General features: G+C 40.4%; 1 protein-coding gene across 8 annotated transcripts in view; it reads right to left on the reverse strand.

Annotated features, from left to right (window-relative positions):
* FGD4 (FYVE, RhoGEF and PH domain containing 4) overlaps positions 1-15,794 on the reverse strand; it is a 112,140-nt gene that overhangs the window by 69,533 nt on the left and 26,813 nt on the right. The window contains exon 1 of one of the 8 annotated variants that reach the window (XM_025156089.3): positions 9,087-9,178. The exons of 4 other annotated variants lie outside the window; for them this stretch is intronic. Coding sequence is in view for 1 of the 4 variants with exons in the window: in XM_015287254.4 (XP_015142740.1) it covers positions 9,070-9,079 (10 nt within the window). In the remaining 3 variants the exon portion in view is untranslated. Of the gene's footprint in view, positions 1-960; positions 1,083-6,394; positions 9,179-15,794 lie in introns of those variants that run through there. 3 more of the 8 variants (XM_015287254.4, XM_025156098.3, XM_025156088.3) reach the window with 3 other exon arrangements.

The following is a 15,794-nucleotide window of genomic DNA, read 5'->3' on the forward strand; positions in this document are numbered from 1 at the left end:
TAAAAGCTTCTAGCAGTGTTCTCCCCTGTAGCAAATGAAAATGGCAGTCCTGGCAAGAGGGATGCAGTGTAAGAGCATTATTTGAAAAGGGAAAGTCCCTGCAGGACTAAGAATATCTGCCGGTGTAAATCTTTATCTATTTGGCATACAACTAGACTCAAAGGAATGAATTTTAGTGCCCCTTATGACGATTTAAACTGCAAGCAAATATTTATCATGCATTTCTTATGAAAAAAAAAATATGCCTTCTCCTGGAGGACAGCAAAACTGTCTTTTAGAGGACACAAAAGCCTTACAAGCATATAATTTCCTTTCCTTTACGTGACATCCTCCCAACAAGACAGTCACAATATCTGCAGGGCATCCTGAAAACTTGGGCAAAGTCTCTGTACAATTACGCTACTCCAAAATGTTTGGTCAGTTCGTGAGCTGGAAGCAGGGGCAGAGGGTGGGAGCGAAGAGTGAAAAAACTGATGCTGCATTCTGCCTACCTTACAGTGCTTCCTCTGTACAAACTGAATGAAACACCCCAAATATCTATTGTATTGATGGCTCTGTTTCAACATTACCCCCCATCTCACCATTCAGTACAGTATGAAAAACAAAGCACTTATCACATATATATGTATATAAATATATATATATCTCACTCAGACAAAAAGCAATCAATGTGAAAAGGCATGTAAATCAAACAGATTTGGCAGCCAACAGCATTTCATAAAGACAAGAGGTATGAATTGCTCCATTTGTGTCAGAGTGGCCAGTGATTGTTCTGACTTACTGCTTTAATGACCCCAAATTAAACTGCTTGAACCAAAAGAAATCTTTAGAACACAACCGCTCCTCCTCCCCGCTGCACTCCTAACAATAAGCATTATTGCCATGGTGCTACCGGCTTCAAATCATAAATACATCGCCCCGTTAAAAATCACCTGCACACATTACGAATTCAGCACTGACCTTACAGAAAGCCACGTTTACTCCTCTTGGCTAGAAAACATTAACAGTTTTGGTAAAATCCTTTTTATGTGCTGCTCCAGCTCGCTCATTCAAGCCTTCCATTACCACACTCCATTGCAGATAATTGCAGCCAGCACACGCTCCCCTGCTCGTGCCGGTTCCCAACCCAGCACGGATAATCACATTCCAGCGGGGAGCGAACAGATGGCAGCCTCCATGGTAACCAGTCCTCCCCAGCTAGTGGGAGCACTGGGAGACTACCGGAGACTGGGCAACAAGCGCTCTTTGTGCTTCAGCCTTGCAAATCCTTCCCAAAGGGAGAGCCGGCTGTGGGTGCGCACTGGGCATGCCTAGCAGGTGCCGTGCCTTCGCCAGGAGGCTGGGAGCACCTTTAACAAAGCTTTCCACCAGATTTAACCTTGACACTGCCTCTACCCGTGTCTCCCTTGGGGAAAAGGGGTGTAACGCACATGCTAAGATAGAAGCGGAGACAAGAAGAATTTTCCTGTGTTTTTAAAGCACAGTAGGATTCAGAGAAATAAGCTGAGAGCAGTTTTCCCCCCTGGCAAAATTATTTTCTGAAGGAAGGCTTATTTTCCCTGAATGAGTTTCAGTTCAGCACTAATGGAACATGTGCTGCCTGCTCTCTATCTCCTGGACCCTGCAATTGCTCTCCAAGAGCATCCCATTATTTTCTCCCAGTCCAGGTTTTATTCAGCAGGAATGGACTAATTCCTTGCTTTTGGTCTCAGCTCCTTTGAGGCTTATCTTGCTCTTGCATCTGCTGCTGATTCAGCAGGCAGAAGCTGCTGTTTCTCTGTTGTACAGCTAGGCTGCTGGTGGGGGTGTGGCTGGAAAAGCTTTTGGATTTTTGGCATCAAAGCCAGACCCAAAACCACAGCTCTCACAGGTCCAAATCCTGCACCACTGTGCACCTCCAGCACTGGTGTGCACCAGCTCAGCACGGCCAGATTCCCACCGACCTCAGCTGGGGATGAGAAGGGATTAAGTTCTGAAAAGCAACCAGTAACAGTCTTCTATGGAAAAAAAGAGCTAGGGAAGAATATATTAAGCCTTTGTAAGATGATGAGTTGCACAGAACCACATCCTAGTACATTTAGGGTCCTAACCACAGGCTGTGAAGTACACAACACAGTAGCTCATGAATAGATTGTGCTGACGCATTCAACTTTTGTTTCCTTCACTCTTGAAGCCATGCAATGCATATGACTAACAGTGTGTCAGAAATCTGTGGGTAACTTTATTTAAAATTGAGCCAAATTTGGACTTCAAAGTCCCATATGTTAAGTCAAGTCAGGCAAATTGATCTTTTGAGGAAGGGAACGTGGTTTCCTGCCTCCTTCACCCCGATTCCCTTGTAGCTGGTCCTGCAGGGCAGCATTGGCTCCTCCAGAAGGATCCTATAGAGGGATGACAAACCCTGCACTGGAACCCATCATGACAAAAAAGCTCACATGTTCCTTCAGACAACCCCAGGCAGAGGTCAGTGATTTTCTTCCCCTCTTAAGTTTTCAGTTTCCCTCAACCTCACTGCACAAGGAAGTGAGCTTTGTTTCACAGCAAGTGCAACTCAGTCTTTCTCACACACCACTATTAAATCGCTAGCACATCAGCACTGGAAGCGCCTCTGACGAGCGTTGCCAGTGCTTGTGGGTGAGGTGCTCTGCCCATGAGCTGTGTGAGACTGTCCCCTCTACGAAACATTTGGCAACTGAACAGGTTGTGACCTGAGGAAGGGACCTGCACTTCTTACACAAAACAGGATTTCAGGCATTGGTGGCAGGCGTGGAGGAAAATGCAGCTCTGCCAGCTCCCACCCCAGGGCTATTGGATCACACTGCCTCGCACCGTTCATCTTCACCCAAGTACTCAGTGAGATGCACTGTCCCCCCCCTCCTTCTGGCACAACAGTGTGCACTCAGGGCTGGGTATGTCATTTTTATTTAGTCTCACGTTGTCAAATGAGGAAGAAAGTCTTCTCAACACAGTTTCTGCCTCTAAGTCAGCCATTTTTACATCCCCAAAAGTTTCTTAAACACCCACAGGCACCAAACTTACTCATTCACCAGCACAAGGGTAAAATAATGTAGGAAGGAAGCTGATTTCCTACTTAGTTTGCCAAACGTTAATAATAAAAACTTTTCTGTGTTTAAGCATTATGGAATATTTGATAACACATTGATAACATTTGTTGCTTTCTCTCTTAAAAGTAAAGAACACAGCTCAAAAAATGAGTTTTATATACTTGTAGATTTTCTGCATTTCTTGAAAAAAAATGTAGCCATTACAATTGCTGGCAAACAGATTGACTTCAAAATTACAGGGATTCCAGATCAGTTTTAGTCTTTTTCTCTGTAAGAGACCTCCTACAAAGTAACTTTCTAGACTTATGTTAATTCTAAAAGTTCTTACTGAAATACTGCAAGCAACTTTAACATCAGAAGGCCTGTTCCAGACAGTGACAAAACCCTCAAGCTGTAACTCCACATGTGCAAGCTTTACCCACTTTACAACAACGAAGGGCAACAGCAGTCAGAATCCACTTAACTTCTTTCATTCTTAAGCCTGATTTTAAACAGCTTTAACAAACTAAACGCAGCAGCCATGACACAAAGGGGTAACGGGATACACTACAAGTTTTGGCAAAAGCAGTAAGTTATGTGGAGCAACATTAAAAAAGCATCCTCCGCATATTTGACAAATATTTAATTTGAACTGCTTGAAATCAAGAGAACAAAACAGCACACCCAAAATGCTTATAAGGAGAGATGGAGGAGAGAAAGGCAACTTAGCCATTTCCTTTGTTCTTTGGCCCAATACGAGCCAGGGAGGTATTTAGGGATAAACTGGATTTATTTATTTTTCATTAGCAATGAAAAATAAACAACGTATTGACATGCTGTGTCCTAAACTGGTTCCATTGAAGGGAATCCCAAAAAGAGAGCTCTTTCATAATGATGGCACCATGTACTTCAACGTTTCCCAGTCCTAGTTGCTATCCAATAGACAAAAGCTTTGGTATTTTACTGAAGTTGGAGACTTGAACTGGATTTTAGAAGCACGTGTTATTTGAATTGGATTTTTTTTTATGAATGCCAAAAATCTATGAATCTAAAAGCAACCACCTGAGTTTAAAATAATGTATACTGTTAATCTGACAAAAATATAAACAGAAGTTAGTCCCCATCCACTGCTCAAGGTTTAAAAGCTTTATTAATAAAGCCAACCATTGCATCCAGGTAAGCAATGATAGGCCTTACACACATGTGGTTTTGAACTTTAGCCCATTTCTCATACCTACTCTCAGAGATGTACTGAAATCTCCCTCTAGCAGTTGTATCAACTCTAGCAGCTGTATCAACTGTAAGTTAGCACCAGACATAAACCACTACAATCGACCACTGATCTGCTCTATTACAGTATCACTTGTTTCTGAAAAGAAATCATTTTTAACTCCTCAAGATGAGCTTATTATTGTAATTAAAACTCTAGACAGGAGAACACGAATGTATGACTCATGAACATTTGTGCTGTTGGAGTACAAAGAAAAAGAAGGGAAAAAAAGCAATTATTTGTACCATAATGTGACATATGACTTTAAAAAGCATAAGGATACTCTCATTTCTCATGCCTGTTTCAAAAAGAGAGAAGTTTCTCTAGCAAAAGATATAATTAAGACACTGGGTATATTATCACTATGAGTAATAGCTTCAACAAAACGTGTATGTATTTACTTTATGTTGACAGCATCTGGTATTGAGAAAGTTCAATTTAAGGGAAACAGAATGTCTAAATTTTTAAGAGTATAAAAAATATTCTGTAAGCAATTATAAGGGCTGACACAAATTTTCCTCTTATTTATCTACAATGTAAAAACTTCCAAGATTCAACATTTTTTGAGATCACCACAGAAGGGGTAAGGCTTCCAGACCAGTCCTTTTAGATCCCTTCATATTACAGAGATGGCCTTCCAGTCCTATCTCAGTTGGCCATTTTCCCAACTTGTAAAACACTGTACACTGCAGCAGCAAAACAGCAATGAAATAAGCCCTGTTGGCAGCAAGTACTTTATCTGCAGCACTTCCACAGATATAAAGCAAATGGAGACATCACATTTGGGTGGGCTGTGCTCCCCTTACTTCCCAAATATTTGCAGCCCCAACGGTTTTCAGTCAGCACACAGTTCCTCAAAGCCACATGAGCAGCAAGACTACTGAGTAACTTCTCCCACAGGGTCAGAGATGTGCAAGTTGGATGTGGGAGAAAAGGAAGTGACTGTTTTTTCATTGTTTTTAAGGCTGTTTGATTAAGTGATGTTAATGTTCTGAGTAATAAATCTTATAAGCAATAAGAGTTTGAAAGGGAAAAAGTAGGATTCACAGTAGGAAGACGAGCTATCTCCTTCTCATCAGTTCAATGACACGGACTGCCTCCAGTCTCTGCAGCAAATCATCTTCAAGGGTTACAACAACTGTTTATGTGGATGTTTATTTTTGGCAGCTATTATTAAAGGACAGCAAAAAAACATGGTCAGAGCTCATGATAGGCTCTTAGTGACCCACAAGCATTTAATGTATAAGTCTGAAAGCAATCCTTCTTTCATAGGTTCCCTTCCAGAACAACTTCCAAGTTATGAAATTAAATTCTTTACAGAAGGAATAACGTCAAGACTTCAATGTCTCAAAAAGACCTTAGAGGAGCACAGGCCCCCAAAAATGAAACATTTACTCCATAATCTGCAATTCCTTAAGTTTCCAAGTACTTTATGGCAACTTTCCCATTGAGCTGTATCAGTAGTATCTCCAAGTTAGTCATGCCTGTATGGAAGGATGCTGATTTTTTTCTTTAAAAATCAACTACAAATCATATCTACAGAGTTAGCCAAACACGATTAATAACCCATTAAAGTATTGTGGAAAGCAGATTACATAAAACGTAACTCCAAAAAATACCACCACTTCAAAGACCCACAAACAGTATTCCTTTTTCTTGAAAATTGCTGAGGGCAAAGAAACAGTTACATTAATAAAGTTTGTTTTGTAAAAACAAAACTGAGTTACTTCATATCAACAGTAGAAAGTACTGCAAGGGAGAGTTTTTAAGGAAGACTGCACAACCTCCCTGAAGGGGGTACAGCAGCTCAGGCCTAGCACATACACATCATAGGCAGCTTGTATTAGTGGTACCCAGAAGCAAGAGGTCTGAAGCTGTTTTTGCAAGGCGTGCATAGGCAGGGAGAAATGGAACAGCCAACATCAAGGGATTTATATTGCAACAGCAGAATAAACAGTGACACCAACAGAAACATGACAAGAGCTGGATTTTTGCTGCAAACTTAATTTATCAAGGTAGAGCAATTCAATCCAGAGTCTGGAAATGTCCAACAATAGGGCACAGCAACCACCAGACGTACCTGATTATTTCTGCAATTGCACAGAGCGTTTCCATGGAAAAGCAGCAGCCTTCTGCTTTGACACGTTCAGCGTCTGACAGCTGAGGCAGCCAAAGCTCAGACATACAAGGCTCCAAGAGAGATCACAGGCGGCTCTTCGGACAGAGTTCTGAGCATAGGAGTAAAAGCAGCTCTAGGGGACTGACTGACCCCAGGGACTCTGTCCCATGCTCTTTATTTACCAGCTAAGATCCCACTGAAAGCAGAACAGACATCCAAGTAGCGCATGGGTGGGAACTATGGCCATGGGGCTTTCCTCTCTCCTCAGGGTTTACTGAAGACTTTCTGAGAGGCTTAGATTAGAAACGGAGGACTGCTGGGCTACTGCATCTTGGAAAAGCCCTGCCAAAATACATTTTCATTCTTTAAAAATTAAACTTAGGAAAAAAAAAATACTGTTATAACTCCAGAACTTCATAGAGTTCATCTGAGGTATGGATGGAGTGGTGGTGGTTGAGCTGCACTAAATATTATTTCAGTATATTGTATTTTTGCCCATTACAGGTGGCTAACCTATTAGTGGCAAAGAACTCAGAAAACAATCTTAAAATGAATTTAACAGACCGACTCATACAATACGCATTGATTCAATTTAAATCCCTCTCCAAACTCATCAGGCACAGCTCTGACACAGCCTTCTAAGATTTAGAAACACCTGTGTTAGATCCAACACAAACACTTCCCTGAGCAGTCCGCAACAGGTCTCTGACAAAGTAGCAGATTAGTTTTACAAAACATCTTCCTTTCCCCTCACCTGAAGCTTCTCTGGTGGTACGTGATCAGACAGGAGTGGAATAAGCCCCATCCCTGCCCGCAGGTATTGGCTCCACTGCCTGCAGAAGGAAAAGCAGCAGTGCAGGATTTACTGCTAGCTGCCACAGCCACCCGGCAACTGCCAACCATTCCACCTACATCCCATACCACTTCACACAAGTGAGTTAGCTATTTTTAAACAGCCCCACTTCACAGTACCTCTTAGGCTGGCAGCAGCCATGTCTTACATTGGAGACACCCCAAATATTTCTGTGATTTTATTACATATGCATGTAAATGAGTCAAAGCTTCCCATGCTGTCTGTGCCTTCCCAAAAAGATGAGAAGCAACAAACTCACAGCTGCAAAGTAAGTGCAGGTTTTGGCAGAGACTACATAGAGAAGTCTGATGAATACGGGGAGTTTGATCATTACTGGAGCTTCCAGGTGGTCCCATAAGAGATACAGAGCATTAGATGCATACAGCAAGAAAACATAGGTCACCCCCATTTCAGATTATTTTCAATATAAGTAACAGGTTTACTATAGCCTACTGTTGTACAGTATTATCTCACAGCAAGGATATCATAGAGGTTTGTATTTTTCCTATTAATACACACTACAACAGAGATAAAGCCATAGCTTTCAAGGATTTTATCCTTTAGCTAAAATGTGGGGCATAAAGGATGTTGACACTCCAACTTCTTGAAAGATCTAGAATTCTCATCATTTGTTGTTAACTGCAGAATTACTTAGTATACATAAGGATCTGGGAAAAAAAATCATCCATCAAGATATATTCATAAAGAAAGACTCCAAAACTCCAACCACTTATATATTCTGAGAAATAAAGTGACTGATAGGGACACACATAGAGCAGAACTAAAACTGACCTCGCTCACGAGAAACGTTTTTGAAAACAAAAGTTTTTAGTTCAAAGTTTTTACTCTCTTTGCTATAAACACTGATGAGCTCATGAGTCAAAAGACCATGCAGTACATACAGTGATGAATATCTAGCAGCATTTCTATGTCCCTCAAACAATACAACAGTGTAAATGCAGTGCATGTATTTATATATACACATATGTATAGATAGATGTATAAACTCTACAGTAGAATACTCTTCATCCAGTCTGCCTATATTTACATTTTAAATTGACAGAACATAGGCACACCAGTAGACAAATTTTGCTGTCAAGAGAAGAGCCTATTTTGTGATGCACTGCTACCTAATGTTGTGGGTGGGCTGTAGGAGCATACACTTCCCACTCCCATCCATAGTCTAATAACTATTCTCAAGCTACATGCAACAGAAAAATAGGAAGGGGAAACCATAAAAGTGTCAGAAAACAGGCTCAAATTTAAACAGAAACCCATCGTGTGCTGAGAGGAAGGTCACAAGTTTCTACTTCTCACTGCTGTGATAGCTGCCTTTGATCAGTGCACTCAGGCTCTGCTTCCACTGCTGCTCATCCATGCAATGAGAGTTCAATTCCATGCAACTGCCCTAGTTTTCAAAGCTTTCAGACACTGATAGATGACTTTTCCTTTCTCACTGACAGCAAGAAACAAGCATTCTTGTTGATATTACCAGAAAAGAAAAGTCTAGATTACAGATTGCACTCCTACTTAGAGAAGCTTAATCACAGACTAATAAAGACTTAATTTGACTCCTGCTGTATACCAATTCTTTAAGAGATATCCATATTATTTCCAGGACAAGATGAGATAATAATATATACCTTTATTTTCAAATATTTCAAGGACACTCCCACAGGTAATTAATTAATTTTCTTCAAAAACAATGAGGTCTTAAAAACAAAAGGAGAAAAATAGGCATAAAGAGTAAGAGATAAGAGTAAGCATAAGAGAGCATACTTACAGCTACCCATGCCTTACATTGGGATATAATTACTGTGAGCAGAACTCCTTACATTCCAATGTATTCGTGCAAGTAACTACCAAACTAGGAGGCAGTCTTTAAATTGGTCATAAAACAAGCGTTATCAACTCATTATATAAAAAAAAGAGAAGTTCTTAATTTCATAACTCACTGATATATTTCAGGAAATACGCAGCAAGAAATATTTCAACACATACTAACAGCAGACTGTGTGAGTGGGCACTTAAGTCAGAGCAAATGTTTCTTTAAAAAGAAATAAAATTCTTACAAGTTAAGAATTATTTGACTCAGTGTCACCAAAAAGGGCAATCCTATGGCTGTGTTTTACCCTACTTTATATGAGCTGCAATCTAATTACATCCTGAGTTGCTTTTAAGAGCCCTCATTTGTTAGGAAAATGATAGGCAACACTGGCAACGAAGAATGACTCACTCGTGAAAAGGAATTCTGTGTTTTAGTTTGTGAAGAGCTAGAAATACCTGAATAAATAGAAAGAGTTTCTGCAAGTTGCTCCCACTTGTAGTCTCACTACTCTTTTCATAGTGTTAAAATGCCTCAGAGAAAGCTAATGTCTTTCAATATCAGAAAACTCAAGCATAACAATCTTAACATTTGCATTTAGTGTTTTTGGGCTTCTTATCTGTGTTACATTTGTACTGGGCCAGCTTCAGCAGAAAGCCCAAGCTCTCTGCTGCTTCCATGTTCAAGCCATGTAAAATTCAACACAGAAATACATAAGCGTTGACTGCCAAAACCTTCTGGCTCTTTTCTGTGTTGACTATTACATTACCAAAGTCGTTCTAGACAATTTTCAACCAGGATAAAAGACTTGACATTTTCCATTGTGCCACAGTATGAGCTGTTACGAAAAATTTTATAGAATTAGATAGATGATGCCAGCAGTTCTCTTTATAAAGTGCTCTAGACAGCCATATACTCACCTGTCACACCATCTGTTACATACGCTTTCTTTAGAAGTCCATTAAATACTCAACAGTGCCTTTCAGGTACATTACATACAGCAAGAAAAGTCTATTTCAACACATTTCAAAATAAATGAAGTATAAGCGATGTCATCCAAACTACTGTGTGCAACTAACTGCCTCCTTCAGACAGTCTTCTTCCTTTGAAGTTACAGCGGGTGAATCTTTTTATAAGCACAACTCATAGGCATCAGCTGTAGCAAAGAATTATTTGAAAAACAGTAGTATCATTTCTCAACATATTAGAATTTCCAGCTCCTGGGAAGTGGAGAATAACCACAGCAAATCACAGGTTCTACATGAAAGACTTTCTCAGCTCTCATACTGGGATAAGTTTTAAATCATAACAAGATGTCAAAATTAAGTAGATGCAAAACCAACTTAATTTTTTGAGAAACTATTTAGGGCTTGTTGGCTTTCACAACAGTAAGATACGATCACATGGCAAAGCAGAAAACCAAATAGTTAAATGCTTACAAAAGCAGAAGGAATTGCTTCAAACTCACTAAGGGACCTCACAAAAAAGTGCATTTCAGGAAAGACTGCAGTAGGAAGACACCAGTAGCATCCACTGCCTCCACCTCTAATAGATTTTTGAAACCAGGAAGCACTATCAGCTAAAACAAAATGCTGAGCACATGTCTACTGCACCACTGCTCTATGCAGTGTGAAAATTTAGATTTCAGAAAATTGTCATTCAGTGATCAGCAAGAAAGACAGCCATAGAAATACATGAATGGATGAAATCTTAGGGGACTATGCAGCCCAGTGCTCAGCCATGAAGCACAATTGGTATGCCTAGTTCATCCTGGGAATATGGTTATGACAACACTACATTATCACGTGCATGTACTACACCTACCTCAGCCTAACAGAAGAGGAAGAATAGCATAGCTCTACCAGACAGGGAATTTGTTTAATGGACCTTCACTAAGAAAGCAATCTGATGCTAATAACAAATCATTTTCCCCTACTACTACCTGGGCAGAGCTTTATACTTGAGTGTATAAGCAGGAGGGGGAACGGCTGTTTATGAGGGTGGGTAGTAATAGGACAAGGGAGAATGGTTTTAAACTGAGACAGGGGAGGTTTAGGTTAGGTATTAGGAGAAGTTTTTCACACAGAGGGTGGTGACACACTGGAACAGGTTGCCCAAGGAGGTTGTGGATGTCAGATACTGTCTTGTCAGACTGCCCCTCTGCTGCCATCTGTCGCATGGCCACATGTAATGGAATATTGGTGGGAAGGTTCAGACTCTACAGCCATACCACCAACAGTTGCCTCTAACATCATGGGCCAGCATAATAAAACAGGAAGCATTACCTTCAGAGCAGTCCTTGTAAAATATACGGTATCATTAACACATAAGTAACAAAACATTTTAAATTTTAATATTTTTCTTAAAACATTCAAAAAAGAAAAAAACAAAACATTAAACTAGTGGGATATTTAACCTTGTTCTTGTGAAACTACCAAATCAATCTGGTTCTACGGCAGTGGTTGCCATTCTTAGTGAGTTCTCAAGGTGTTCTGCTAAGGCTTTTGTTGAAATTTTACTCTTCCTGTACTTCCTCCATGAAAACTGTTCACAAATGGGCATACTGACAAATAGATGTGACATGAATAAGGTGTGGTTGTGAAGCAAAATATATTTTTCCCTTGGTAGGAGGTCTTATAAAAGTCCAGTAGAGAGACGTGTTCAGAGTTTTTAGTTGGACTGCAACTCCATATACTCCATTTGAAAAGTTGCATGTAATGTAATTATACCAACTGATAATGGTGTCGCAAACATAAATTATTGTTTTTTGGCACTCTTGAAACTTATTCTCAAACTCCTTTATCAAAATGGAAAGCATATCTGCATATTCTTTGCTGTTCAGAGCACTGCTTTCAGCCAGTGTATCAAAATTCATACAGTTATTTGCCACCACTTGAGTCAGCACTGCACAGCACTGCCCTCCTTGTGCCCTGGCTTCGGTAGACACAGCATTAATAGCACACTGACAGTTTGGTTGCTGCTGAGCAATGGGTACATGCCTGAGGCCACTCCATGGGGAAGAGCCACCACATTCATAGTGCAGCTAAATCTTAACCACCTTTTTGGTCACGTTATTTCTAGCAACCTCCTGTCACTTTAATAGCAGACATTGAATTCTTACATTCTATTTCTTCCTGCAATTTCAGATTATAGAAAGAAATGGTTTTTGAATAAAAATGCATGAGATAACCATAAAAAATTTGCTTCACATTTTGCAAGACTACATCTGATTTCAGCACTATAAGGAGCAACTGCTATCACCAACAAATGAATGACTGCATCTGACAGCCTACAAAGAGCATGTATTCATCTGAACCACAATTACCTAGAATACAACAGTATTACATCATACACTATACTGCCATTCATTTAAACATTTATTATTTCATAAAAGGCTTAATGTAATTTTAAATAACAAACAATAATTAAGGCTGCACCCTGAGAGCGATTTTTCTATCTTCTCATATTTCTATTGCTCAGTCACCATCTTTTTTAATGTAATCCCATAATATGATGAGATACAGAATGGAGAAATCTCTTGTGTAACAGGTTTCAGATTGAGTTATTAATCAGTCAATCTATTCTGTAACAATCAGAGACTTTAATAAGTTGCGACATTCATACCTGGAAACTGCAGAACTGACAGGGCACTCCAGACTAGATTTTTAATTCAGTACTATGTGGTCAAAAACAAATTACGTCTAAAATGCATCCACTCCTCAATTCAGAGAAGATTCAGCACATCCAAATTTAAGACACCTGTATGGCAAACAGGTATACAGGTAATGGACCAGAGAGATTATCACGTTACAAAGGAGAAATGAAATAAAGATCTTACCCGTGTTCTGGGCTTACAGAAGGACTCCAAGAGGAGTGATCTCCAGATAGGAATCCTTCCTCTTTGGGAGTCAGCCCTTAAATGGGGTCTAGGAGGGTGTGGAGTCACTCAGGTGAAATTGCATTCACCTGTGCCCCTGCAGCTGACTCAGTTCTCGCCTCAGGTGGTCAATCAAGGTTCAGGCCGTGATTCAACTGTTCCCATAAAGACACCCTGTCATCAGACCAGAGGCATCTACATTTGGGATTTACCAAAAGCAATGCTAAAATAGGATGTAAATCCTTCATTTTACTCCACACAATTTAGAAGCAGTGGAAGACAGTGTCCTCTGCACATAAATGCATTCTACATGTCTGCCATCTTCCTATAGAGCAGCAGCTGGAGTTGGAAACACCTCTGCGGCTTGTTGACTAGAGGGAGAGATTGCTCGGTATTTCATTTTAAAAAGGAAAATTCAACCATTTTGTTATCACCAAGAATTCAGGAAATGCTAAAGCTGAAAAAGGCTCCAGTTATAAGTATTTAGACTCTGAGGACACTACAAGCCACAACAAGTCACACTGCCCTCCTCAACTCTCTCTGGAGATTCAAGGGATTATGTTGTTTAGAGTTGGGAGCAGAAAGATCTGAGAGGCTCTCTCAGGATACACAGGAAGCCTACATAAGTTCAGTACATAATGGTAAACATCCTCACTATTTTCCCTTCCCCCTCCAACAGCATGCATCTTCGCTGAATACTGAAACTAGTGTGCCAAGAAACTGTATTTTAGGAAGACTACCAACCTCTAAGTCAAAATAAGCAAAAATGTTATGACTGTAGAGAGGAATTTTTCCAAGTTAACACCACATTCTCTTCCATTTCCAACATTTCCAGGGGGAAAATAATAGCCAGGTTTGATTATACTCAAACTTTTTTTATTTGAATAAGCAACCAAGATGAATGAACAATCCTTTTTAGATTCTGTTGCCCTGCAGACTACTTCATAACTAAGAGACAAAGCTTCAGGTATTCTGTAAACAGCAGCTTTACAGAATTTTAGACTCAGCTACTCAGCATCCAACTTCAGTATAACTGACAAGAAGAAAGACCATCAAACTCCTCAAAAAAGAAAATGAGAAAATGTGGGTAACATTTGAAGTTCTCCCAGTGCACTTTATGGCTTGTAGATTCACAAACAAGAAAGCTAAAGGAAAAGAGAAGCTACTAGAAAACACAAACATGCTTATGAGTCCAGAAATCATAGAATCATCAAGGTTGGAAGAGATCTCTAAGATCAAGAAGTCCGACCGTCAACCCATCACCACCTTACTCACTAACCATGCCCCTTACTGCCACATCCACACGGTTCTTGAATATATCCAGGGACAGTGACTTCACAACTCCCCTGGGAACTCTGTTCCAATGTATTGACACTCTTTCTGAAAAGAAATTTTTCCTAACATCCAACCTGAACTTCCCCTGGCACAACTTGAGGCCATTCTCTCTCATCCTATTGCTAGTTACCTGGGAAAAGAGGCCAACTCCCACCTTACCACAGCCTCCTTTCAGATCATTGGAGAGAGTAGTGATTAGGTCTCCCTGAGACTCCTCCAGACTAAACAATCCCAGTTCCTTCAGCCATTCCTCATAAGATTTGTTCCAGAGCCTTCACAGCTTTGTTGGCCTTTTCTGGACACACTCAAGGGCTTCAATGTATTTCCTGTCGTGAGTGGCTCAAAACAGGCACAGTACTCAAGGTGCAGCCTCACCAGAGTCAAATATGGGGGATGATCACCCCACCCGCTCCTGCTGGCTACCCTATACCCTGATACAAGCCAGGATGCCATTGGCCTTCTTGGCCTCCTGGACACACTGCTTGCTCATATTCAGTTGACTGCCAACTAAAACCCCCAGATCTTTTTCTACCATGCAGCCTTCCAGCCACTCTGCCTCAAGCCTTGAGTTGCACGGGGCTGTTGTGGCCGGAGAGCAGGATCTGGCATTTGGCCTTGCTGAACATCAAGCAACTGGCCTCACCCATCAATCTAGCCTATCCCGATCCCTCTGTAGGGCCTTCGTACCCTCAAGCAGATGAACACTTCCTCCCAACTTAGTGTCACGTGCCAACTTACTGAGGGTACACTCAATCCCCTCATATTGCTTTTATTTGGGGTGGTGAGGTGACTGTGTTTGTTTGTTTTTAAGCTTGTAAGCAAGCCATGCTCTACACAGTTACTATTTATCATGTTCAAGTCACACGAGGTTGCCACCATCTGGCTACTCTTATACTTGTACGTTCTCTTTGCATCCTCATGAATTAAAATGGTAAATTATATGAATCAATTGTAGCACACAGGACAACCTTTTCATATAGCAAGGAACAAGAAAACTGAAAACAACTCCAGAAATCATTCCTATTATCAATATTACTACTGAGAAAATATTGGCAAATATTTTAAAAATGTTTTTAAATATCGAAGTATTTAGATGATCAATACAAGAAAGAAAAAAAGAAAGACAGAATGAGAGAGAGAAATAAACCCAACTTCATTTGAGTCCTTGTCCCTTCAGTGCAAAATTCTGAACAAATGCCCTGCCTCTTGCCAAGCCACGTACACCCACGATGATGTCTCACTATACTAGAGTGCAAACATTGCTACTTATTTTTCCTTCTCTTCCTACTTTTATTGCCTCCTAGCCTTTTTATGGCCTCGGACATCCTTAACATGACAGTGAAATCAGATGCATATGTAAGAAATACTGCAGCCTAGAAGAGCACCATGTTCCTTCATGCCTTTAAAAATATTTTTTTAAAAAAGGGGTCAGCTTTGCATTTTCCAGGGATTTAATTCATCTTTTCTGTAT

This window comes from Gallus gallus, chromosome 1 (genome assembly GCF_016699485.2).
Source record: "Gallus gallus isolate bGalGal1 chromosome 1, bGalGal1.mat.broiler.GRCg7b, whole genome shotgun sequence".
In the NCBI taxonomy this organism is placed as follows: Eukaryota; Metazoa; Chordata; class Aves; order Galliformes; family Phasianidae; genus Gallus; species Gallus gallus.